The 27,434-nt window shown below is 39.6% G+C and overlaps 2 protein-coding genes across 2 annotated transcripts in view; one reads left to right on the top strand and one right to left on the bottom strand.

Annotated features, from left to right (window-relative positions):
• LOC140536240 (sialoadhesin-like) overlaps positions 1 to 26,981 on the bottom strand; it is a 38,702-nt gene extending 11,721 nt beyond the window's left edge. Inside the window, exons 1-15 of the mRNA XM_072657963.1 lie at positions 26,937 to 26,981; positions 26,203 to 26,264; positions 25,497 to 25,841; positions 24,994 to 25,239; positions 24,633 to 24,893; positions 8,190 to 8,438; positions 8,027 to 8,114; positions 7,888 to 7,930; positions 6,645 to 6,707; positions 6,244 to 6,312; positions 5,852 to 5,921; positions 2,753 to 3,229; positions 2,255 to 2,503; positions 1,951 to 2,154; positions 1,718 to 1,726 (exon numbers count right to left, since the gene is read on the bottom strand). Coding sequence (XP_072514064.1) covers positions 1,718 to 1,726; positions 1,951 to 2,154; positions 2,255 to 2,503; positions 2,753 to 3,229; positions 5,852 to 5,921; positions 6,244 to 6,312; positions 6,645 to 6,707; positions 7,888 to 7,930; positions 8,027 to 8,114; positions 8,190 to 8,438; positions 24,633 to 24,893; positions 24,994 to 25,239; positions 25,497 to 25,841; positions 26,203 to 26,245 — 2,416 coding nt within the window. The 5' untranslated portion in view covers positions 26,246 to 26,264; positions 26,937 to 26,981. The remainder of the gene's footprint in view (positions 1 to 1,717; positions 1,727 to 1,950; positions 2,155 to 2,254; positions 2,504 to 2,752; positions 3,230 to 5,851; positions 5,922 to 6,243; positions 6,313 to 6,644; positions 6,708 to 7,887; positions 7,931 to 8,026; positions 8,115 to 8,189; positions 8,439 to 24,632; positions 24,894 to 24,993; positions 25,240 to 25,496; positions 25,842 to 26,202; positions 26,265 to 26,936) is intronic.
• Positions 1 to 27,434, top strand: part of LOC140535569 (hemicentin-1-like) — a 195,170-nt gene that overhangs the window by 114,625 nt on the left and 53,111 nt on the right. The gene's annotated exons all lie outside the window — the stretch shown is intronic.

Raw genomic sequence — 27,434 nt, 5'->3', positions numbered from 1 at the left:
ACATTTCCACCAAACCTGATGATCATTAAAGTCATATATCTGCTGTTATTGCTGTACTGTCGTCTTCATTCAGGGGTCTGGGTAGTGTCTGTACTGTCTCTTTAAGCAATACTGAGGTGTGACGTCTTCACTGGTGGGACTGTCTCTGTCTGCAGTTTGGGGACTGACAGGAGGGGGACGCTGTTCTTCTGCTGTGTGAAATTAGTGGCTTTAAGTCGGTGATCAGTGAAACTGAGGGATTTAAGGAAAGAACAGGTTTAGTGTTGTCTATAAGAGACGTGGGTCACCTGCAGGATTTCAGTAGGTTTTCTCTTTAATAGCAGGGATGGTTGAACCGTTTATGGAGGAGAGAGAATTTGAATTATAACTTTTAATGTTTAAACAGAAATAGATAAATACTTAATATTTTCAGTATAAAATAAAGAATAAATTCAGGTTGAACCCAGGAGGAACAGCTCATTCAGACCCAACAGCTTATAAAAGATCCTGCAGAACCTCACACATGTTTATATCAGAAATGTGGAGAAAAATAATATTAAGAATTAATAACAAATGAATATAATAAAATATAATAAAACAATAAATAAAAACAATATGTAATAAAAATAATAATAATAATAATAATAATACATCTGAAATTCATCATTTTACATTGTTTTAAGATTATTATAAGTTTATTTTACATGCTTTAAGCCATTTTATCTACTGGAAGTATTTTATTTTACTGGCAGATCATTTTGCTGGTTACGAACTTTATTTCTTGACCAAAGCTGAGATTTATGGAGAATTAAAAAAGGATTTATGACAATAAGATTCTTTTAGTAGATAGATTCACTTAAAACAAGTAAACATGAGTTAATAAAAGGTAATACTATAATATTACTACAATAATCTCACATCTAAATATCTCTCTCTCTCTCTCTCTCTGCTGCAGATGTGATCAAAATCCAGGATCAGTGTTGGATTCTCTCTGACAGTGGTTCTGGACTGAAGGTTCAGAGCTGTGTAGGTGTCGTCAGTGGACCTGGACTGAGGGTTCAGAGCTGTGTAGGTGTCGTCAGCTTTCTGTTCAGGGGACGGTTAGAGAAGGTGAAGTGATCAGACTGAAGGAGTTCATTATCTACACTCATCAAACAGGTTCACTGTAAACACTTTTACTGAAGGAGGTCAATCATTCTGATCATGCTCTGCAGGTCAGAGCTCTGCAGGTCAGCTCTTAGAACAGCACCTTGGAAAGCACTCTCTCACCTTTTCACATCTACATCCCACAAACCTTACAGGTACACTGCCATCTAGAGGATAAAGTGTGGTATTACAGTGTTTTACAAAAGCAGTGTTTTAATTCTTCTGCTGGAGACCCACTGAACTGCACCTTCTCTAGTATCCCCTGACCCAACACATCTGATCCAGCTCATGAAGTAGAGACCTGGATCAGATGTGTTACATCATAGGGTAGGTGAGGCGGTGCAGGGCATTGGATCCACAGGAACAGCACTAAGAAACAATGCTGTACAGGACTGCCACCTTCTGGTGACCCTCATTATTGTAGGTACTTATTAATGATGTGGTAAGCTTACCTGATCTGGTGCAGTGCCTTCATTTCCAACAGCTCTCTTCTTCATCCTGTGATTAAGGTACACCAAATAAAACCATGTTAGATTTACTATATGTGATTTATGAATGTTGTGGTTTACTGAGAGAAGAGTTAGAGCTGAACTGTTCTGACCTGTGAATGCAGAACAAGACCGTGATCAAAAGAAGGCCTCCTCCTCCTCCCACTGCAATCCAAACTGCAGACCTACTCTGAGCTGCTGAGGAAGAAGATCATCTTCATCATTTTACTGTGTCATTATTTAAAGACTGGAACTATTTACACTATTATTCACCACCTACTCTAAACACTGATCCTCACACTTCCATTCTTAGCTCCAACTGCATTCAAAGCTTCACAGTAGTACAGTCCAGTGTGGTCAGCAGTGATGTTGATGATGCTGTAAGTGTGTCCAGATTCTACAGGTGAGCTTCCACCTTCTTTAAACCAGGTGTAGATCTGCACAGGTGGGTTTGCATCACTGCTGCAGGTCAGAGTCACTGAACTGCCCTCCACTATTTCACCAGAGGGACTGATGGACACGGAGACACTCTTTGGAGGATCTAGAGACAGATATGACTTTAGCGTCTTTTGCTAATATCATATATCACTGTGTAGTTCAACCATTCCCAGAGTTTAGTGAAGAATGTGGACTTTACTCACATCTGACTCTGAGAGTTTGAGCAGTAGAGGGGAGATGTTCAGATCCTCTTACAGCACAGCTATAACTGCCTGCATCCTCACTGCTGACTGTCTGCAGGTGGAGCTGGTTGTTCTTCATGGTCTTTGTGGTTAAAGGACGTCTATTTTTGTACCAGATGAATGTTGGATCAGTCAGACTGCAGGTGGTTTTACACGTCAGATCTGCTGATTCTCCCTCTGTCACTTCTCTAGGAGATTCCACGTGGAGCTCTGGGACAATGAGAGAACCGTCAAAGCAAAGCTGCAAATAATCAGAAACTGTGCACCTTCATACCATCACCTTCACAAATCTGTTTAATTTGACCTTGTTTTTCACAATACCACTTTTAAATATATAATAAGGATGTGATAGCTGAGTTGTGTTTAAAAACATCGAAATTTGAACATGATCAAAGCTCTCTCATTCATATATATAAATTACTAGAGAAGTTCAATGAAATGTGTTGTGATTTTATCTACCTGTAACACTGAGTTTAACACCAGGTCTTCCTAGATATTTTTGTATGTCTCCATTTGTTTTAATTCTGAAGCAGAACTCATGTTCATCCTCCTTCGTTACATTACTCAGTTTGAGGGAGAAGTGTTTCTGTTTATCAGTAAAATACTCGACCCTGCCTGAGTAATCAGAGTCTTTACTCAGATCAGTTAACTTCCAATCCTTAACTGGATCTATGATCCAGAATGTCTTATTCACTGTAAGATGTTCTGGGAGTGTAAAGGTGCCATTCATAAACACTGTGGATCCTTTTAAAGCACAGATTTCCTGCTGGTTGTATTTCACACTCCACTCTGATCCAGAGGCTCCTGAAACATATGATGCAGTAAAGATCTGATTACAGAGGCTGGAGCCCATCAGACAGTCAGAGTTACTGTAGCTTACAGCTTCACCTCTCTCCTCTCTAACTCCAGCAGCTACTGAACAACACTGAGCTGATTCTGAGAGAAACCACAAAGAGAGAAGAGCTCTGAGAGTCTTGCAGCAGGGTGAGGGAGGGGGTCGGAGAGAAGCAGGAATCAGCAGCTCTGAACAGCTCTAGTTCTAGTCAAGAACAGATTAATGATCAGTTAAGCCGTGTATCACTACAGTAATGATGAAAGAGGTTTGTGAGGGGTAATAAAGGGAGCTGGTGTAGTGATGGTGTTACAGTAGGATCTGCTGACTCACCCACAACTATGAGCAGAAACACCAGATGAAGAGGAGGAGCCATTGTCTGTGACTTCACAGCCTACACAATATCAGACAAACAGACACTGTCTACATACTATTGTAAGAACATATAAAAGCTTCCAGTTTCTATAGAAAACTTTAGATCTATGTTTCTGTACATTCTCTACAGTGTTGCTCTTTCCCAAATTCCCTTTATCATTAAGATTTTCTGCTTTTTGCTTCAGTCAAATGTTGCAAAACTTATAGGACGGTGCTTTGCAGTGCTAATTGACAATGACTCAATGCATACCACCAAAGCAGTCAATGAACATATTAAAGAGAATAATTTGAATGTCCAGTCAGTTGCTTAACCTCAACCCAACCATGTCTTTTATTTACTGAAGTAGAAGAACTCAAACCAGGTCAAGAAGACTGCAGTAAAGCCCTGGTAACATTGGGCAACATTTGAGTGCAGATTAAAAAAGCCAACCAATTCTTTACTGAAATCACAAACAGCTGGAATATAGGTGTACTTCTGCAACATGGTGTTCGGCAAGTCTTTGTTTAACAGCCTATAGGACACAGCATTTGAAATGACTGTAGACTGTTGCATTCTGATCAGAGCAAAAGATTAAGATCTTAAAGAGATCTTCTTTCCCATTCTTAAGATAACTTCCACTCACATCACTGAATAATATAAAACTGCACTTAATCTCCACAATCAGTCTCATGGTTCATTAAAGAAATGTTCTTACTGTTAAGTTTCGACACACAGCAACAAGGCTGTGACAGCACTAAAGTTCTGACATGCATGTGGTTAACACATTTAGCTACAAACTGCCACTCATTGTGGAAAGACCCAGGTTCTCTAACAGGACACATGTGACATTTTACCTAGAGAGAGAGATGTGCTTTGCCTTAGAACCTTCTCACTATGATGTCTTCATCTAATTTAGAGATGCCATATAGACCATTGTCTCTCTTAGCATACAGGACTTTAAGCAGTTAATCCTTTTCTCTTGCTGCTAGAGGAAGCAGTAATGTGTAATGTAATGTGATGTTATGATGGTTTCTTTGTGGCATGGTGTATTTTGTGGCTTGGAAGTAGATGATGATTAGAGGATGGGTAAATTTTGGTGATGAAGGGATCCACATGGTCCAGCCAGCCAGGATTTCTACACTGTAAACTAATTCCACACTTTTTTTTTATTTTACTTGTATTATTATTATTATTATTATTATTATTATCAGCATTAGTAGTAGTAGATGTATTAGTAGATGTAGTAGATCATTTTGATGTAACCAACTAAAATTGTGGCTCAAGAAATTTTTAACATTTCAACTGGTGCTGTTATGCCAAATACACAGAACCTTTCTGCCATGTACTCGAAGAAGAATTGAGAGAATAGCTACTAGGCTGCAGCTGAGGAAGATTGCATTTCTTGACCACTATGTCATTGAAGGCCATTCTAAAAAGTCCTTTTGTATTTATGTTTTGAGTGATTTGGAGAACACAACTGATGTGTCCTTCCAGGCCCTTGTTTTCAAACAGTTCTCTGTGCAACATTGGACAAGGAAGAAACACATCACAATGGACATAACAAAAAAGAAAACCTCCAGTGCAGAGTTTGCTTAAAAATTATAGTTTTAATAATTATAATTCATTTCCGTAAAGAAATTAAAAAGCTCAGAAGATTTGTGCCACAGTTGCAAGAGGCAGAACCTTTTAGGTGATGTCACCACTCAGCCTGTTAGACTGTTCTATCTTGGGACCAACAGGTTTAAATGTAATGGGTCTGTAATAAGTCCAGGTTCAGGTAATAAAATTTCACTGATAGTTTTAGATCAAATCACTTGATTTCTGCATGTCTGTGTTGCGTCAGCAATTCCTGCACATGTATAAAATCCTGAAATTGCTTTTTAATCACATTTACAGCAACAAGTTTAAAGCCCTCAAACATTTATTCATTTTACACTCTAAAAGCTTTCCTATGACATTAACAGCACAGCATTCCAAATCCACCTTTGTTATCACTTACAGCCATACATGTAAGTTCATATCGAAGATTTGGATTTAAAGAGATTTGGAGATTTGGGTTTAAAAGTGCAGACAGGCTTAAATCAGAAAATTATTAGAATAATCTAAAGCTTGCATCTAAAAGTTCCTCATTTGAGCTCAGATAACATCTCTACTTCTTCTCTCTGGTTTGTTGTGGCCATCCTGGTGATACTGATAGTGATGTCCTCAAGGTTGTTCACTCTATAGGAAGATACCATAAGAAGGTGTTTTAGAGTAGATCACAAAAATCCACCTCTCAGTTTCATTTGTTTACACTGTAACATTTTAAAGGAACTGTCTCAGCTGATTGTTTCAACATCAAGTAAGTTTGTTTGCGTTACCATTGTTCAACTGTTGTTCATATTCTCATAATCAGGAATACTGGAGGAGTCGGCATCAGAAGGATGAGCACCTCTGATGTTCTGCAGAACCGAGAGTAGGAGAACATGAGCAGATGCTCTAAATCAGAGTGCTCCAAACAACTCTTTCTGTTTTTTTTTTTTTTATTATTAATAACAATGTACATTAAATATGTTCAGCAGGAAGTCATAGAGTCATGTTCATATGATGTGGTTGTTATGGTTGTTCACTGCTATTCTGGTTAATATTGATGGTGTTAGTGTTGGCTCGTCAAAGTCTAAGTGAAGTCAAGCCTTTTTCATATTTAAACTATTCACTAATACTCCTTTTTTGTTTCTTAATTTCACCACACTGTAAAGCTGGAGTACAATATAGCGAACTGACCTCTACATTCTCATAATCAGGAGTGCTGGAGGAGTCGTCATCAGGAGGACCAGTGCTATCTCCCACATTCTGCAAAAATGAGAACAGGAACGTGGGTTAAAATGAAGACAGATTGGGAAGACTGGAAACATCTAGAGCTAGAATGGAACACTTAAATCTCTCTCTCTCTCTCTCTCTCTCTCTCTCTCACTCTCTCTCAATCTCTCTCTCTCTCTGCTGTGGTTTACTAATGCTATTCTGGTTGAGATATACGGTGTTGTTCTCAGTGTTAGTTCCTAAAAGTCTATGTGAAGACTACATGTTCTTTTCTTATTTATCATTACTAAGATCAGTGTTTGTATTTTGTTTAGTTTCTTCACCCTCTAAAACTGGACTGTATCACTGCAATAAGACAAACTCACCTTTGCATTCTTATAATCAGGAATACTTGAGTCATCAGGAGGATGAACACAATCTCCAACGTTCTGCAGAACCGAGAGTTAAAAAAGTTGAGCAGAACATCTGATACACATCAACCAGCTTTACTGCACATGTTATAATGAAGGAAGGAGTAAGAGCGCCCCCTGCAGTTTCTTCACTGATCAGAATCAGAACCTCAGAGGCAAGTGGGGCAGTTGTGGATCAGTGGTTAAAGCACCAGATTGTGTGTTTTGTACACATTTTAAAACCTATACCTAATTCCCAGCTCTTATGCCTGTGTTTACATTGGACATGTGTTTCTGTGTTTTTGTTTATGTCCAGTCTTCACCCTTGTCCCGTCTGCTTCTTAGTGTTTCCATGTGTTGCTTGCTCTTAGCCCTGTCCTCTAGTTATCACTGTTCCTTGTTCAACCTCAGTATTTATAGTCAGTTTCCTTTAATCCTCCATTGTCTTGTTTGTATTAAATGTGTGTAGATGAGATGTCCTGGGTTTGGTATCTATCAGTGCTAACTCAAGTTCATGTGATTTTCTGTGTTTCTGTTCTACACTGGTTAAAATAATGCTTGCCCAGCATACACTTTAGTTCAGGCACAACACCATCCCTGACAAAGCCCGATAATTTCAGATATCTTAAATGGCTGGGAACAGCCAGCAATTCCAGACTTCCATTCCTGACTCCCACAACTCAATAACTACAGTCCTCAGTTTGAAAAAATGGTTTCAGACGGCTGCCATGTGCCATATTTCAAATCTACTAGAGGATCTACGAGAATAAAAATGTTGAGTAGCAGCCACTGTCTCCTTGGAAAATGATAAAGATGTTATTTTCATGAAGGTCAGAATAAAACTGATCAGATTAAAGAGTTCAATAAAGAAAAGAACACTGTTACAAATAAAGACGCTTAAATAAAGATACAGGTTTGTTTATAGGGAATACCCTTCAATAACCACTTTTGGGTTCATAAAGAACCATGTTATAACAGAAATGTGTGAGAGGGAAGAAAATTTCTTTAAAGGTTCTTTATAAAGGTTCTTTATAGACCCACAAGTGGTTCTAATATGGCATTCCTCAAAGAACCTTGTGAAGCACCATAATTATTAAGAGTAAAGACAATTTGGCCTGTAATGGTTTCAGAAAAGCAGGAAGAAAAACACAGATATGGAAACATATATGGAAATCCCAGACAAGCACTGATTGAAAACTAGAACTGTAAAGGAACTTACTGCATAGATTTCCTCATTCGTATTCCGGTCCTGCTTCTTCCTTCTGCTCTCAGAAAACAATATTCTTTCAGACTTTTATGTTCAATGTTTATGTTCAATAAACAAAACAACTAAATTCCCTTTTCATTGTTAGTCTCACCTTGTGCAGAAAACTACAGTGAGAAAAGCTGCAACTCCACAAACTCCAACAACTCCAACAGTTACATACAGGATCACCCAGAGTCCTGCTGAGAGAAATACAAATAAGAATATTAGAATATGAAGAGTGACCTGGATAAAATACTGAATGAACAAGTCCTCACCTTTTAAAATTACCAATACTGCAGCTGATCTCTGAGCTCCATGTTGATTCTGAGCCTGGCAGTAGTAGGATCCACTCTGTAGAGGACTGTAACTGTGTCCAGATCCTACAGGTGAGCTTCCACCTTCTTTAAACCAGGTGTAGTTCTGCACAGGTGGGTTTGCATCACTGCTGCAGGTCAGATTTACTGAACTGCCCTCCACTATTCCACCAGAGGGACTGATGGAAACTGAGACGTTCCTTGGAGGATCTGATCAGACAGGTAAGAAAGAAAATTATGTTTAGAAAAAGAGAGTTTTAAGAATATATCTGATGACAATGGCTTGATCCTTTAAACCAGGTGTAGCTCTTCACAGGTGGGTTTGCATCACTGCTGCAGAACTGCCCTCCCCCATTTCATCTGAGGGACTGATGGACACTGAGACACTCTTTGGAGGACCTAGTGTAAGGGGTCAGCGTCTTCCGCCACCTATCAGCAGAGGGCGACGGTGGCTAGGCACGGTTACCCAGGGGAACTCCAATCCCCAGAGATCCTAAAGGTAATCAGTGCCAACCAGACACACCTGGTGGTCACAGTGTTTAAGGCTCTGACAAACTGCACTGCTACTGGTACGGTTCACAGAAGTAAAAGAAAGAGAGAAGTTTGAAAAGAGAACAGAAAGGAGAAACAAGAAAAGTTGTAAACTAAGATGACCGGGTTGCAAAAGAAGGAAGCTAAAGAAAGCACAGCTCATAAGTAAGAGTTTAATTGAGGCATTGAACCTCAGTTCCTTTGCTTTAAGAGCTATTTCAGTTAATTCCCACTCCAGAGAGTGTCTTCTTTGTTTGGTTTCCCCGCCTTTTTTATTTCATTGTTTTAAGGGGTACAATTCCACTGGTTCCAACCCAGTTGTGAGCAACTGTTCTCCAACAAGCACAAAAAGCTCCCACAGTCACATTCCGTCACACAAGGCCTGTCCTACAGGCTTTCCTCTCTGCACTTGGTCCGCTCCCTGACTGTCCCGTAACACCCATTCCCAGAGTTTAGTGAAGAATGTGGACTTTACTCACATCTGACTCTGAGAGTTTGAGCAGTAGAGGGGAGTTCAGATCCTCTTACAGCACAGCTATACCTGCCTGCATCCTCACTGCTGACTGTCTGCAGGTGCAGCTGGTTGTTCTTGATGGTCTTTGTGGTTAAAGGATGTCCATTTTTGTACCAGATGAATGTTGGATCAGTCAGACTGCAGTTGGTTTTACATGTCAGATCTGCTGATTGTCCCTCTGTCACTTCTCCAGGGGATTCCACATGGAGCTCTAAGATGAGATTTTTTGAAAGACATGTTTAAATAAAGATGTTTGCTAGAGATTCATGTGCACAATCCCATATTCATATTCCCACAAAGAAGAGAAATATCCAAAAGGTTATGAGTATGAAGAGCAGCATGGACAAGCAGAAGCAACAATTAATGAGGTAGTGTTCTCAGAAATGTCAAAGAAAGATAATATGCTATGAAAATTTACCTGTTACTTTGAATTTAACTCCAGGTTTTCCCACCCATTTGTCTTTCTCCACATCTGTTGTGATTCTAAATCCGTATTCCTGTTCATCCTTCTTCACTACATTACTCAATTTGAAGGAGAAGTGTTTCTGTTCATCAGTTGAACACTGGACCCTGCCTGAGTAATTGGCATCTTTACTTAGATCAGTCGGCTCCACCCACGGATCTGGGAGTATGATACAAAATGTTTTGAGACCTTTAAGACCTTCTGGATGTGCAAAAGATCCGTTCATAAACACTGTGGATCCATTTAAAGCACAGATTTCCTGCTGGTTGTAGTTCACACTCCACTCTGCTCCAGAAGCTCCTGAAACATATGATGCAGTAAAGATCTGATTACAGAGGCTGGAGCCCATCAGACAGTCAGAGTTACTGTAGCTTACAGCTTCACCTCTCTCCTCTCTAACTCCAGCAGCTACTGAACAACACTGAGCTGATTCTGTGAGAAAGCACAAAGAGAGAAGAGCTCTGAGAGTCTTGCAGCAGGGTGAGGGAGGGGGTCGGAGAGAAGCAGGAATCAGCAGCTCTGAAAAGCTGTAGTTCTAGTCAAGAACAGCTTAATGATCAGTTAAGCAGTGTATCACTACAGTAATGATGAAAGAGGTTTGTGAGGGGAAACAAAGGGACTTGGTGTAGTGATGGTGTTACAGTAGGATCTGCTGACTCACCCACAACCATGAGCAGAAACACCAGAGGAAGAGGAGGAGCCATTCTCAGATATGTCATCTATTTAAACAAACAAAATCAACAGAACAGTATTGGGACAACTGCTCGTTTATTGTTTCTTCTGAAATCAAGGGTATTAAAGTGTTTGCCCTGCTTTTGTTAAGTAACTGTCTCTACTGTCCAGCAAAGACGTTCTGCTCTATGTTGGGGCATTGCTGTAAGGATTTGATTACTAACAGTGTTAGTGAGGTCAGGATTTTAGATGATCAACACCCCACCTTATCCCCAACTTTCCAGCTCATCACAAAATTATTGGATGGAGCAGCGTCATCATTCCAGAGAACACAGTTCTACTGCTTCACAGCTCAATGCTTGAGGGTTTTATACTACTCTAGCCCACGCCTGGCATTAGGCATGGTGCCAACAGTTTTGTGTTTTTCTGTCTCCGGATAGTCCTATTCTATTGATATTACTTTTCCACAAAGACCATCTGTGTTTGTGCATTTAATCCATATGCAACATAATATAGGTTATTGCTTTCAATAGAAAGGGTGTCCACAAACATTTTGACATATAGTGTATTTACACATAAATGTGTTCAACCGAACAGTTGAAGACTGAATAAACATCTGCGAAGGTTTAAACTGTAAAAATATGTAACACCCATTCCTTGAAGTTAGACTACTGACATTGTCATAACTTGCGAGCAGTCGTGGTATGAAAGCCTAGTTGTTTACCAGCTAATTCTTGCTACCTTACTATGATATTATAGAAATTAAAGGTTAATGTTTACAATATGGATTTTTAAAGTGGATGATACACTGAAAGAACACAATTAAAACACACAGTAGGAAAGATGATGGAAATAGAGTCACACTGGCCACTGGGTCACGATGACACACAGCCAATTTTAATTTTAATAGAAATGCAGGAGGGTCTTGACTTAATATTTAATCTTTTCTAGGTTGTGTTCCATCAGCCATGGTGGGAAGCAATAGATCTAGATACAGGTACAGAAGGCAGAGCTTAAAATAAATTGTTAGAACTGTAGAAACAAACACTGAGGTAAAAATATGAAATCCCAACATTTGTCACAGTTTAAAAATCTGTGATAGATTGTTGTCCTAATAAATGGCTATCATTAGAACTGGGTCACTGGTGTTTAATGACGATGTTCTGTTGATAAAAGTAGCAGAATTAATTCTGAAGTGTACAGAGCTCCACTTTCTGCTCAGATTTATTCAAATGCTGCAACACAGATCAGACAATGCCTCAAATGTTGCAACACAGATCAGACAATGCCTCAAATGCTGCAACACTGATCAGACAGTGCCTCAAATGCTACAACACTGATCAGACAGTGCCTCAAATGCTGCAACACTGATCAGGCAGTGCCTCAAATGCTACAACACTGATCAGACAGTGCCTCAAATGCTGCAACACAGATCAGACAGTGCCTCAAATGCTACAACACTGATCAGACAGTGCCTCAAAATGGAAAATGACCCAAAATAAACAACAAATGCAACCTAACTGCATCTTTATGCAAACAGATTTAGCTTGACCTACACCCAACTAAGCAGCTTTTCCTTACTGAAGACATGACTAAAGCAGAAACTCCAACAAACCAGAAGTAAATGAAGGTGACTTATTAGGGTGGTGTACTGAGGCCAACATAAAATGTTTCACTGTCCATATACTTATGAATGTAAATGTATTTTACTGAAGGTGTAAGTGTAAAGTTCAAAGTTGGTGTATTTAAAATAATGCCAATGTTCAGTCTTCAAATTTTAAGAATGCCTTAACATTAAAACCAAGAGTAAAATGGTCACGCTTAATCTTTTGTAGTTCTAAATCATGTAGATATGCATTAAATGTCATTGCATTTCATTATTGAAATTTTCTTACCCTCTTGAAATGAGAAACTGCCTCTACTGTCCAATGTGTCACTGTCCATATATATTTGACTGTATTTCACTGTTGAAAGTTAAACTTGCAAGTTGTTTGTCGGTTAAATCAGAAATTAGGACAGCTGGGTGTGTTTTGGATGGTCTTCTTAAAATAAGTATTCAGCACTGGCTAAACTAGAACAAGGGTTTACTGTTTTTTAGACTGTGGAGATCAAATATGTCCTAATGTCTGTGGACACCCTTTCTAATAAAGACATTCAGCTACTTTAGATTGCACCCATCGCTGACACAAATTGGCAAGTGTACAAACACATAGCTTGTCTAGTACCTGTAGAGAGCTACTGCCAATAGAATAGGCTGGATCAGGATCAGATAATCTGGATCAGAAAAACATGAGCATATTGGCACCGGGGGGGAGAAAGCCCATACCGACCCAGAGAAATGAGTGTCAACTTGAACTTGCCATTTATCCACTCTCATCGTAACACATTCTGTGCTATGTTATGCTACGGGATGCTAAACAGCATTGTCTATTATGTCCGGTAACCAGTGTACAGTGGCATTAATGGAGAAAGTAGAGAGTTGAGCTGTTCAGCGGGTTCATTCGTACATCCTTAAAGGTGTCTGTTATTCAATTATGATGGAAAAGTCCGCTTTCTAATTAACTCGAATACGAGACTCGGCTGGTCTCGACAACAATTTCCAAGTCTGAGATAAAACCAAGAGCACTCATTTATGTTCTTAAGACACTGGACCTTTCAAATGTTCTCACATGCCTCTTTAATCCTTTAAAGCCTAACAAATTGCTCCAGAATTTTACATAATACAATTATGTTTAATGAATTAATAAAAGTTAATAAAAGTTCTTATTCAGTTTATTTGTTTGACAAATCCTGAGAACTAAAGCAACAGCCCTACCATTTTGTGATGAGGCTTATCACAACAGCATCTCAATCAGTAATAATGAAACTATGACGCTATTGTAGTACTGCATTGCTGAGGTCAACACATTTTAGTGTAAACTTTAGTTCTCAGAAACACAGACCATTAACATTCATCCTTCTTAACCTCCTGTTGCTAGTGGTGTTACAAGTTTAGGGTTTCTTCTAAAGAATTGATGAGATCTTTAGGGAAACCCGGGCCTCATTTATTGAACCATTCATTTCATAACAGTTACAGGGTTATGGGTTGTCACTTCCGAGTATCAACCTCTAATTATTCAACTGTGTCAAGGTAAAGACCCGATAAAACAACTGTTTATCATAAATTAACACAAACAGTTTATTGTGATGGTATATCACTAAGGCCCTGCCACAGTGGCAATTGGTAAAAAAATGTTAAAATTGTTGTGGTTCTAAAACACATAGAAATGCACAGTATACAATAAATATCACTGCATTTAAATCACTAATGGTAGAATAGGTTTTAATAAACTAAATATTCAAACTCTCTTATAATGAGAAACTGCCTCTACCGCTAACAGACCATATTATTGATAAAAATGAGTTCTGAATTATGGTGTTCCACAAGGTTCTGATTTAGGTCCCTCGTTGTTTGATTGTTCTTTTTTAGCAACTTGTATGACAAAACATTTGCAAATATGGTTTTGGCTATTGTGCTTCCTGATTTCTATCATTTGAATGCTGGTCTGAGCAAAAGCTACAGATCTTAAAATGACTACTTTTGAGCTTCTTTCCTTGCACTCACATCTCTAACTACTACAGAACAACATTTTTAAGGCCATTATCAGTCTCATAGTTCATTAAAGCTGCTTTAAAAAAAGAAGTGTTCTTACCGTTCAGTTTCAACACAGCAACACACAAGAGACAGAGCTGAAATGTTAAAACCTCAGGGTGAATATAGTGACTGTTCCTCTAACAGGACGTATGTGACCTTTTAACTGCACTGCTAGACTGACGTTCTCATTTTGGAAGATGGGTCTTATCACACATTTCATTTGACGGCCTGTAAAAGGTGTCACTTCCTCTTTAATGAAGCCCAGCAGCAGAAACTATGTTCTTACCATCACTAAACTGGATGTAGAAGATCTAAACTCATTAAAGGTGAAATTATTACTTTATAAACATTTTCACCAAACCTGATGATCATTAAAGTCATATATATGCTGTTATTGCTGTACTGTCGTCTTCATTCAGGAGTCTGGGTAGTCTCTGTACTGTTTCTTTAAGCAGTACTGAGGTGTGACATCATCACTGGTGGGACTGTCTCTGTCTGCAGTTTGGGGACTGACAGGAGGAGGGCGCTGTTCTTCTGCTGTGTGAAATTAGTGGCTTTAACTCGGTGATCAGTGAAACTGAGAGATTTCAGGAAAGAACAGGTTAAGTGTTGTCTATAAGATAAATCTGCAGGATTTCAGTAGGGTTTCTCTTTGATAGCAGGGATGGTTGAACTGTTTATGGAGGAGAGAGAATTTGAATGATATTTTTTAATATTTAAACAGAAATAGATAAATACTTAATATTTTCATTATAAAATAAAGTATAAATTCAGGTTGAACCCAGGAGGAACAGCTCATTCAGACCCAACAGTTTAAAAAGATTTTGCAGAACCTCACACATGTTTATATCAGAAATGTGGAGAAAAATAATATTAAGAATTAATGACAAATTAATACAATAAAATATAATAAAACAATAAATAAAACAACATGTAATAATAATAATAATAATAATAATAACTGTCATTTGCATGGTCTTGTAAAAAATCTGTTGAAAAACCAACTTTATTAAAAGAAGTAAGTCAAATAATTTATTATTTGTATACATTTTTTAGATCTGTTAATTATGAAAGACAATTTTAGTTTTGCATCACTGCATCAATCAGATCAGTCTGTTTCCTCAGTCCTTTTAAGAACTTTCTCATCATTTCTTTGTACGCTCTGACCTCTCTCTGATTAACTCTTCAGGTCTTTTGAACAAGGACCTGGTTAGAAACCATATAATACCATACCTAGTCTACACATCTGACCTTAAAACACAACTGGTGTCTCTGGTTGGTCTCTTTTCTGACAGAGTGATGGATTCAGGTCTCAAAGACATGTTGTACCCTACATTGGGACACCTGGGCTGTCGTGGTCTTCATTTATGACCACTCTAAGGACTCAGCTTTCACACGTTTCCAGAAAAGGAGGTTTCTTAACTAGTAAACCTGCATTCCTGCTCCTTCTACAGACTGCCTTCACTGACTGACCTTCACTCTACTCATAAGATGGGGTTATACTGTACTGAAGCTCACACACCTTAAATTCTAATACACTGCAAAAATAATATGATATCTTAGCAAGATGACTCCACCTGAATCTAGTCAAAATATCTGATATTTATTATTTTACATTGTTTTAAGATTATTATAGGATTATTCAACTTAACTTTACTAAATTATTTTACATGTTTTAAGATATTTTATTCTGATCATGACATGTCTATGTTGCACCATGGTCCGGGAGGAACGTTGTTTCGTTTCACTGCGTACTCTGTATGTAGTTGAAATGACAATAAACCCACTTGACTTGACTTGACTTGACTTGACTGACTGACTGTAAACAGAAGCTCTGCAGGTCAGCTCTTAGAACAGCACCTTGGACAGCAGTCTCACCTTTTCACATCTACATCCCGCAAACCTTACAGGTACACTGCCATCTAGAGGACATAGTGTGGTATTACAGTGGTTTACAAAGGCAGTGTTTTAATTCTTCTGCTGGAGACCCACTGAACTGCACCTTCTCTAGAATCCCCGGACCCAACACATCTGATCCAGCTCATGAAGTAGAGACCTGGATCAGATGTGTTACATCATAGGGTAGGTGAGGCTGTGCAGGGAAGTGGATCCACAGGAACAGCACTAAGAAACACTTGTGTAAAGGAAAACTCTGCCACCTTCTGGTGACTATCATTATTGTATGTACTTTTTAATGATGTGGTAAATTTACTGGGTTGGTGCAGTGCATTAATTTCCAACAGCTCTCTTCTTTATCCTGTGATTAAGGTACGCCAAATTAAAACCATGTTTGATTTACTATATGTGATTTATGCATGTTGTGGTTTACTAAGAGAAGAGTTAGAGCTGAACTGTACTGACATGTGGATACAGAAAAGGACAGTGATCAGAAGAAGGCCTCCTCCTCCTCTTCCTCCCACAGCAATCCAAACTGCAGGCCTACTCTGAGCTGCTAAAGAGGAAGATGATGATCTTCATCACTTTACTGTGTCATTATTTAAAGACTGGAACTATTTAAACTATTATTCACCACCTACTCTGAACACTGATCCTCACACTTCCATTCTGAGATACAATTTAATTCAGAGCTTCAAAGTAATACAGTCCAGTGACTTTATTTTCTCTTGCTAATATCTAATATCACTGTGTAGTTCAATCATTCCCAGAGTTTAGTGAAGAATGTGGACTTTACTCACATCTGACTCTGAGAGTTTGAGCAGTAGAGGGGAGATGTTCAGATCCTCTTACAGCACAGCTATATCTGCCTGCATCCTCACTGCTGACTGTCAGCAGATGGAGCTGGTTGTTCTTGATTGTCTTTGTGGTTAAAGGACGTCCATTTTTTAACCAGATGAATGTTGGATCAGCCAGACTGCAGGTGGTTTTACAAGTCAGAACTGCTGTCCGTCCCTCTGTCACTTCTCCAGGGGATTTCAGATGTAGTTCTAAGACGATAAGAGAACCATCAGATCAGGAGAGCAAAGCTATTTCTGTTTTTAAAATAACATTTTCATGTAAAAAAACAATAATAGTAATTTCTTCAAATATAAACAGTCTTTGGGATTCACATACAGTGTATCACAAAACTGAGTACACCCCTCACATTTCTGCAGATATTTAAGTACATCTTTTCATGGGACAACACTGACAAAATGACACTTTGAAAGTAGTCTGTGTGCAGCTTATATAACAGTGTAAATTTATTCTTCCCTCAAAATAATTTAATATACAGCCTTTAATGTCTAAACCACCGGCAACAAAACTGAATACACCCCTTAGTGAAAGTTCCTGAAGTGTCAATATTTTGTGTGGCCACCATTATTTTCCAGAACTGCCTTAACTGTCCTGGTCATGGAGTTTACCAGAGCTTCACAGGTTGCCACTGGAATGCTTTTTCACTCCTCCATGACAACATCAAGGAGCTGCCGGATATTCGAGACTTTGCGCTCCTCCACCTTCCGCTTGAGGATGCCCTAAAGATGTTCTATTAGATTTAGGTCTGGAGATATGCTTGGCCAGTCCATCACCTTTACCCTCAGCCTCTTCAATAAAGCAGTGGTCATCTTAGAGGTGTGTTTGGGGTCATTATCATGCTGGAACACTGCCCTGCAACCCAGTTTCCAGAAGAAGGGGATACATATTGGAGTTCATGTGTCCCTCAATAAAATGTAACTCCCCAACACTTGCTGCACTCATGTAGCCCCAGACCATGGCATTCCCACCACCATGCTTGACTGTAGGCATGACACACTTATCTTTGTACTCCTCACCTAATTGCCGCCACACATGCTTGAGACCATCTGAACCAAACAAATTAATCTTGGTCTCATCAGACCATAGGACATGGTTCCAGTAATCCAGGTCCTTTGTTGACATGTCTTCAGCAAAGTGTTTGCAGGCTTTCTTGTGTACAGACTTCAGAAGAGGCTTCCCACTGACCAGTTTGATGTAGTGTGTGGCGTTTGGTCTGAGCACTGACAGGCTGACCCCCCACCTCTTCAATCTCTGCAGCAATGCTGACAGCACTTCTGCATCTATCTTTCAAATACAGCATTTGGATGTGACACTGAGCACGTGCACCCAACTTCTTTGGACAACCAACGCAAGGTTCGTTCTGAGTGCTCTTTTAAAAAGCTGGATGATCTTGGCCACTGTGCTGCAGCTCAGTTTCAGGGTGTTGACAATCTTCCTGTAGCCTTGGCCATCTTCATGAAGCGCAACAATTTGTCTTTTAAGATCCTCAGAGAGTTCTTTGCCATGAGGTGCCATGTTGGAACTTTTAGTGACCAGTATGAGAGAGTGTGAGAACTGTACTACAGAATTTAATACACCTGCTCCCTATGCACACCTGAGACCTAGTAACACTATGAGTCACATGACATTTTGGAGGGAAAATGACAAGCAGTGCTCAGTTTGGACATTTAGGGGTGTACTCACTTTTGCTGCCAGTGGTTTAAACATTTATGGCTGTATATTGAGTTATTTGGAGGGAAGGATAAATTTACATTGTTATATAATCTGCACACATTGTGTCAAAGTGTCATTTTGTCAGTTTTGTTCCATGAAAAGATATACTTAAATATCTGCAGAAATGTGAGAGGTGTACTCACTTTTGTGATTCACTGTAATTACTTAATCTCTTCAATTAAAATTTTCTTGATTTTATCTACTTGTAACATTGAGCTTAATTTCAGGTTTGCAGTTTTTATTATCTTCATTTGTTTCAAGTCTAAAACAGAACCTGCTTCTACATCCTTCTTCGTTACATTACTCAGTTTGAGGGAGAAGTGTTTCTCCTCATCAGTGAAATACTTGACCCTGCCTGAGTAATTAGTTTTTGTTCAGATTAGTCCACTTTACACCCTTGATTGGACTTATGACCCAATATTTCTCTGTCACAGTAAGGCTGTCTGGGAGGTTAAACGTGACATTCATAAACACTGTGGATGCGTTTAAAGCACAGATTTTCTGCTGGTTGTAGTTTACACTCCACTCTGCTCCAGAAGCTCCTGTAACACATGATGCAGTAAAGATCTGATTACAGATGTGAGCAGGCGGCATGTACTGTCAGCCACCAGCAGGGGGCCCACCTGTGTGGCACCGTATAAATACACCCAGCCAAACACAACTCGCCGTTGCACCTTTGTAGATGTTTAACGGTAACAGTGAGTTTAAGTTGCGAACAGTAAAGAAAGGCTGAAGTGAAAAGAGAAAACAGTTTAAGTTGTGAACAGCAAATAGCTGAAGTTAAAAGAGAAAAGCATTTGAGTTGTTGTCTCACTCCTGATTTTTCCTTTGTTTTCCCGCTGTTTTATATGTTGCTTATGATCAGTGTTTATACTGCCACCTCTCACAGCTGTGGTGGTGCAGTGGAAGTACACCATAAGAGGGGTAGTTTCATTTAATAATAAATCAAAAAGTTTAACTGCACTTGAGTCCAAACCCCACACCACACCGTAATAGAAAGGTGCGACCAACAATGGACACAGAGTTGGCGCCGATTAAGGAAGCCTTACAACATCAGGGCACGACCATCGGCCGCCATGAGCAACTGCTATTGGCGATCACAGAGCGGTTGAATCCTGCGAATATGAAGGTGCATCCCACCTTCCATGTGTCCCGCCTGCATCCGTTCATATGTGGGGCACCTGCACCTCAGGCTCGGACCCCTCCCCCACGCATGGTGGGGGGTGCCCCAGTCTGGGGTGGTACCCAGTATCTGGTTGACTGCGAGGGCTACGGGTCTGAGGAGCGTTCCTGGGTTCCGGCGTGGCAAATCCTGGATCCTACGCTGATCAGGGATTTCAGGCATGATTGTGTGGCTGGTTTGGGGCCATCGGGTGCCGCCCCTAGGGGGAAGGTACTGTGAGCAGGCAGCGTGTACCATCAGCCACCAGCAGGGGGCCTGACCAGCAAAGTATGAAAGCTGGTGGGGTTGTAGCAAAGAACTCCAAGCCCCAGAATCCCCAGCACTAATCGACGCTGACTGGACCCACCTGTGTGGCATGGTATAAATACACACAGCCAAACTCAACTTGCTGGCGCACCTTTGTAAGGGGATGAACAGTAACAGTGGGTTTAAGTGGCGAACAGTAAAGAAAAGCTGAAGTTAAAATAAACAGTTCAAGTTAGGAACAGCGAAGAGAAGGTGAAGAGAAAAGAAAAAAATGTTTAATTTGTGAACAGAGAAAAGCTGAAGTTAAAAAAGAAAAGCATTTCAGTTGTTGTCTTTTGTTTGAGTAAACATCACTCCTTTTTTCTTTGTTTGTTTTCCCACCGTTGCTTATGATCAGTGTTTTTACTGCCACCTCTCACAGCTGTGGTGGTGCAGTGGAAGTACACTGGGCTTCCATTACCAGGGTTGGGAGATTAAGCCCAACAGTCACCAAGCACACACCATAAGAGGGGTAGTTTCATTTAATAATATTAAAGCAAAAGTTTAACTGCACTTGAGTCCAAACCTCATACCACACCGTAACAACATAGGCTGGAGCCCATCAGACAGTCAGAGTTACTGTATCTTACAGCTTCACCTCTCTCCTCTCTAACTCCAGCAGCTACTGAACAACACTGAGCTGATTCTGAGAGAAACCACAAAGAGAGAAGAGCTCTGAGAGTCTTGCAGCAGGGTGAGGGAGGGGATCAGAGAGAAGCAGGAATCAGCAGCTCTGAACAGCTCTAGTTCTGGTCAAGAACAGCTTAATGATCAGCTAAGCAGTGTATCACTACAGTAATGATGAAAGAGGTTTGTGAGGGGAAACAAAGGGAGCTGGTGTAGTGATGGTGTTACAGTAGGATCTGCTGACTCACCCACAACCATGAGTGTAAGTATTTTTCATATGAGCATTAAAAAAGCTTCATTAACTACCACTTAAATACATAGTTATGCACATTTTATTATAAATTAGTTACAAAATTAGTTGTTTTTATATAATTTATATCACCTTTAATATTCTTTTCTGCTTTTTGCTTCAGTGTTTCCTTAAAAAGCAAAGAACCTGATTTTTTTTATTATCCAGCATCGTTTGAACATCTTTAGGTCTTAATAAATTGAATGTTATTAAAAAGTGTCAGTCAGTCACCCCCATCTCAACTGGCCTCAACCCAATGAAGCTTCCTGACATTAAAAATATCAGAATGACCCACAAACAAGCAGCACCTAAGAAGTCTACAGTAAAGCCCTGGCCAATCACATCTCGACTGCTTCATTGATTGTTGACTGCTTCTTTATTGTTTTTAACAGGCTGTCAGACACAACATTTGCGAACAGCGATGGCAGCCATGCCATTGTCCATAATGAGTTTCATGGTTCATTAAAACTCTTTTAAAGAAAGAAATGTTCTTACCATTCAGTTACGACACACAGCAGCAGCAAGCGAGAGACAGGGCTGGACTGTTAAACTGCATGTAGTTAACACTCCAACAACTGCAAGCTTTTTTTAAACTGAACTGATAGACTAATTTTATTTTATCCAGCAAAGAAACTACACTGCTCAAAAAACAAAGTGAACACTCAAATAACACATCCTAGATCTGAATGAATGAAATATTCTCATTGAATACTTTATTCTGTACAAAGTTGAAAGTGCTGACAACAAAAGCCCTCCAAAGAAATGCCACCCCACACCATTACTGCAGGATGTTGCAGGCAGTAGATTGTCTCCAGACTCTGTCACGTTTGTCACATGTGCTCAGTGTGAACCTGCTTTCATCTGTGAAGAGCACAGGGCGCCAGTGGCGAATTTGCCAATACTGGTGTTCTCTGGCAAATGCCAAGCGTCCTGCATGGTGTTGGGCTGTGAGCTAAACCCCATCTATGGATGTCGGGCCCTCATACCATCCTCATGGAGTCAGTTTCTAACCGTTTGTGCAGACACATGCACATTTGTGGCCTGCTGGAAGTCATTTTGCAGGGTCTGGCAGTGCTCCTCCTGTTCCTCCTTGCACAAAGGCGGAGGTAGCGGTCCTGCTGCTGGGTTGTTGCCCTCCTACGACCTCCTCCACATCTCCTGGTGTACTGGCCTGTCTCCTGGCAGCACCTCCAGCCTCTGCACACTATGCTGACAGACACAGCAAAGCTTCTTGCCACAGCTCACATTGATGTGCCATCCTGGATGAGTGGTACTACCTGAGCCACTTGTGTGGGTTGTAGAGTCTGTCTCATGCTACCACGAGTGTGAAAGCACCAGCAACATTCAAAAGTGATCAAAACATCAACCAGAAATCATAGGTACTGAGAAGTGGTTTGTGGTCACCCCCTGCAGAACCAGTACTGTGTTTTGCTATTTGCCAATAATTTCCACCTGTTGTCTATTCCATTTGCACAACAGCATGTGAAATTGATTGTCAATCAGTGTTGCTTCCTAAGTAGACAGTTTGATTTCACAGAAGTTTGATTTATTTGGAGTTATATTGTGTTGTTTAAGTGTTCCCTTTATTTTTTTGAGCAGTGTATGATGTCTTCATTTCCTCTGTCTGATTTCAGAGATGTTTGTGATGGGCTCCATAAAGACCACTGTCTGTTTCTCCTTTTCTCCTGCTGCTGGATGAAGCAGTAATGATTACTGGTGGGTTGTACAGTGTTGATCTCAGTACAGTATCACCCAGCTGATGGTGTGCAGTGGAGACTAAGAATGATCATGTCATCTGAAGAACAGAGTGAGATCTGTACGTCTGGACCAGACGTGATGTGTGAAGTCATGTTTTTTTTATCATTTAGATATTTCTTCTGAAACATAACAACGTTGAACTCCAGCTCCAGCTCTATTACTAAATTATTAAACATCTCCCTTCTTCTGACCAATGAAATCTAAAGGTAGGAACAAATAGTTCAATATTTCAGATTGTTTCATCCCACAAAGTTAATCTTTACAGAAGCATCAGAGCCTGAACCATCAGAGTTTTCCAAAAAATAATTTCCGAGATGTAGCACCAAGAACCCAACCACAAAAAATGATAGTTTTACTGAGCACAAACACAAACCAATCAGAATAAAAATTCCACCCACAGAGAACACTGATAGGTCTATTTTTTGTATTATTGCTGTACTCTCTTCATTCAATAGTCTGGGTAGTGTCTGTACTGTCTCTTTAAGCAGTAGTGAGGTGTGGCGTCATCACTGCTGGGACTGTCTCTGTCTGCAGTTTGGGGACTGACAGGGGGAGAGCACTGTTTATTTGCAGTGTGCAATTAGTGGCTTTAACTCATTGATCTGTAAAGCTGAGAGATTTGAGGAAAGAACAGGTTTGGTATCTTCTATATGAAATGTGGCTCACCTGCATGGGTTCGGCAGGGTTTCTCAGTGATGATGGCAGGGATAGAAGATCCATTTATGGAGAATAAAACTTTAGATTTATATCCCATAATGTTTAGACGGAAATAAATAATAAGTACAAAATTGCTTTTTCTAAATTTATTAAAAAAGCTATCAGACAAGAACATTTGGACTTAATGCAGAATGTAGGAAATGGGGATATGAAGAAAAACAGGGAAACACTAGAAATCTTTAAATATCCTGATTAACAAAAACAGAATAATATATATTTTAGAATATAATCTATATATAGAATAATATCTATCTATCTATCTATCTATCGATCTATTTATCGTTCTCTTTTTTTAATCAGTGCTATTTGACTGTTCCATAGATAACTGGAGGATCTTCCACTTCCTGAGTATGTGACCTAGAAAACAATAGAAACCGGAACATGAGGCAAAAGATTATGACCACCTATCTTCTATAATGATTGTGAATCAATTGTACTTATATATTCTCAGTCTGAATAATATATTTTATCCTAGATCTGCACATATGCTGCTGTTATGACATAATCCATGTTATTCACTTCATCTGGTCATAATGTTTTGGGTCATTGGTGTAAAAAAGTTTATTCTGGTGAAACTCACCCAGTTGCAGCAACAGTGTGACGGAGGAATGTAACACTGGCATACTGAGGCTCCCCCTGTTGGTCACTTGTGTTCACAACATGGCGAGTCCTGACTGTTGCATAGTGGACTTCAACATCAAGAGGTCCAAAGGCAGCATCCACTGCAGTCTCTTCATGTCTGGATCCTCTGAGTGTAGCGTTGGCATAAAGGATGTCATCCTGAGGAGACATTTATGATGAAGTTACTAAACATCTAAATAATAAATAAAAATCTCTCTTATATTTCCTGTGGTTTCCAGAAGCAAAAATACATGGTGTGGAATTCTGATATTGACTGCTGGCTATCTTACCTGAGTTAGTCCATCATGATCAGCTCTGGTGTCTGTCTTCTTCATCCTGGGATGACAGAACAAACACTGAACTCTGTCTCATTACTGGATTTACAATGCTTTAATTTTCTAGTGCATTAGAACTTCAAACATGTGGTCAGACAATGTTATACACTGAAGGAGCATGTTTTAATGAATTTCACTGACCTGTAGATGCAAATTAAGACCATCAGCAGGAGAAGAAAAAGAAAACCCACTGCAGCGATCCAAACTGCTGACCTACTCTGAGCTGCTGAGGAAGAAGATCATCTTCATCACTTTACTGTGTCATTATTTAAAGACTGGAACTATTTACACTATTATTCACCACCTACTCTGAACATTGATCCTCACACTTCCATTCTGAGCTCCAACTGCATTCAGAGCTTCACAGTAGTACAGTCCAGTGTGGTCAGCAGTGATGTTGATGATGCTGTAAGTGTTTCCAGACCCTACAAGTGAGCTTTCACCTTCTTTAAACCAGGTGTAGTTCTGCACAGGTGGGTTTGCATCACTGCTACAGGTCAGAGTCACTGAACTGTCCTCCACTATTTCACCAGAGGGACTGATTGACACTGAGACTCTCTTTGGAGGATCTGGAGACAGATATGAATTTAGTGTTTCTTGCTAATATCTAATATCACTGTGTAGTTCAACCATTCCCAGAGTTTAGTGAAGAATGTGGACTTTACTCACATCTGACTCTGAGAGTTTGAGCAGTAGAGGGGAGATGTTCAGATCCTCCTACAGCACAGCTATACCTGCCTGCATCCTCACTGCTGACTGTCTGCAGGTGGAGCTGGTTGTTCCTGATGGTCTTTGTGGTTAAAGGACGTCCATTTTTGAACCAGATGAATGTTAGATCAGTCAGACTGCAGGTTGTTTTACTCAGATCTGCTGATTGTCCCTCTGTCACTTTTCCAGGAGATTCCACATGGAGCTCTTAGACAATGAGAGAACCGTCAAATAAGGAAAGCAAAGCTGCAAATAATCATAAATTGTGCACCTTCATACCATCACCTTCACAAATCTGTTTAATTTGACCTTGTTTTTCACAATACCACTTTTAAATATATAATAAGGATGTGATAGCTGAGTAGTGTTTAAAAACATTGAAATTTGAACATAATCAACACACTCTCATTCATATATATAAATTACTAGAAAAGTTCAATGAAACGTGTTGTGATTTTATTTACCTGTAACACTGAGTGTCACTCCAGGTTTACCCAGATATTTTTGGATTTTTTTATTTGTTTTGATTCTGAAGCAGAACTCATGTTCATCCTTCTTCGTTACATTACTCAGTTTGAGGGAGAAGTGTTTCTGTTCATTAGTGAAATACTCAACCCTGCCTGAGAAATCAGGGACTTTTAAAAGATCAGTCCACTTCACACCTTTAACTGGACATTTGATCCAGAATGTCTTATTCACTGTAAGATTTTCTGGGAGTGTAAAAATGCCATTCATAAACACTGTGGATCCTTTTAAAGCACAGATCTTCTGCTGGTTGTAGTTCACACTCCACTCTGCTCCAGAAGCTCCTGAAACATATGATGCAGTAAAGATCTGAGTACAGAGGCTGGAGCCCATCAGACAGTCAGAGTTACTGTAACTTACAGCTTCACCTCTCTCCTCTCTAACTCCAGCAGCTACTGAACAACACTGAGCTGATTCTGAGAGAAACCACAAAGAGAGAAGAGCTCTGAGAGTCTTGCAGCAGGGTGAGGGAGGGGGTCAGAGAGAAGCAGGAATCAGCAGCTCTGAACAGCTGTAGTTCTAGTCAAGAACAGCTTAATGATCAGTTAAGCACTGTATCACTACAGTAATGATGAAAGAGTTTTGTGAGGGGAAACAAAGGGAGCTGGTGTAGTGATGGTGTTACCGTAGGATCTGCTGACTCACCCACAACCATGAGCAGAAAGACCAGAGGAAGAGGAGGAGCCATTCTCAGTGACTTCAACAGCCTACACAATAGTGACATTGATCATGAATGCTAATAATCTGACAGCAGATCTAATCTATTTACTGAAACATATTTACCATTGAATAGTAGAAACACTGACAAAGATACTCTACATGGATGCTCTAATAAATGCTGATGGGCTTCCACCTCTCCAGTGCTCCAGAAAGTCCTTTTCTATTAGCTACTTCCATGCAAAGATTAGACAAGCACAAATATAATTTTGTACTGCTGCCAGCAGTTGCGTAAGTTGCGTAAACAATGAAGTTGCAGGTGTCCCAATACTTTTGTCATATAGTGTATTTCACTTCTGTTAATGTTGAATTGATTACTGTTTCTGACACCACCAACCAATTCTTTCTAGACAGACTACTAACTGCTTGTTGGTGTAAATGTGGGTTTTTGTGACATTGTGTTCCACAAGGTTCTGTTTTAGGTCCCTCACTGTTTTCTGACAGTATGTAGGGTACAGCATTTGCAAATGCAGTGTTGGCTATCATGCTTTCTGAAGTCCACACATTTGCATGCTGGTCAGAGCACAAGCTTAAGATCTTATTTTATTTTATTTTTTTAAACTTCTTGCATTCACAACAAAGAATACTGTGGAACTACACTTCAAGTCCATAATCAGTCTCACGGTTCATTAAAACTCTTTTAAATAAAGGTGTTTTCTTACCGTTCAGTTTAGATGCACAGCAACCAGGGTGAGACCGAGCTGAACTGTTGTACTGCATGTCAACACACTTAACTTAGCTGTTAGGTGTAACAGTAAGACCCAGGCTCAATATAGTGATGGTTTCTTTAACAGGATGCATGTGATCTTTTAACTGCTGAGAAAGACTAATCAGTGAAACTATAATGACGTCATATCCTCTGTTTATTATTAGAGAAGTGTCTAACGTGTTTCTACTACTGAACATTGTTCTTTGTCTAATCACTGAAAACTGTTAGAGCAAGTTTTTCAACTTTTATTAGATTCCATCCACATTTCAGAATCAGAATCAGAATCTCTTTATTTCACCAAGTATGTTACACATACAAGGAATTTTTCTTGGTGAGAGCAACACATATGACAAGTAACAAAAAACACAGAACACAGTCTTAAACTAAAGGAAAAACAACTCAAACAAACTAAAGGAAAAATTTAACTCAGATAAACAAAAACAACAACAAA

The sequence above is a fragment of the Salminus brasiliensis genome, chromosome 15 (assembly GCF_030463535.1).
Source record: "Salminus brasiliensis chromosome 15, fSalBra1.hap2, whole genome shotgun sequence".
In the NCBI taxonomy this organism is placed as follows: Eukaryota; Metazoa; Chordata; class Actinopteri; order Characiformes; family Bryconidae; genus Salminus; species Salminus brasiliensis.
Note: the sequence above shows the minus strand (reverse complement) of the source record. Positions and strands in the feature narration are given on the sequence as shown.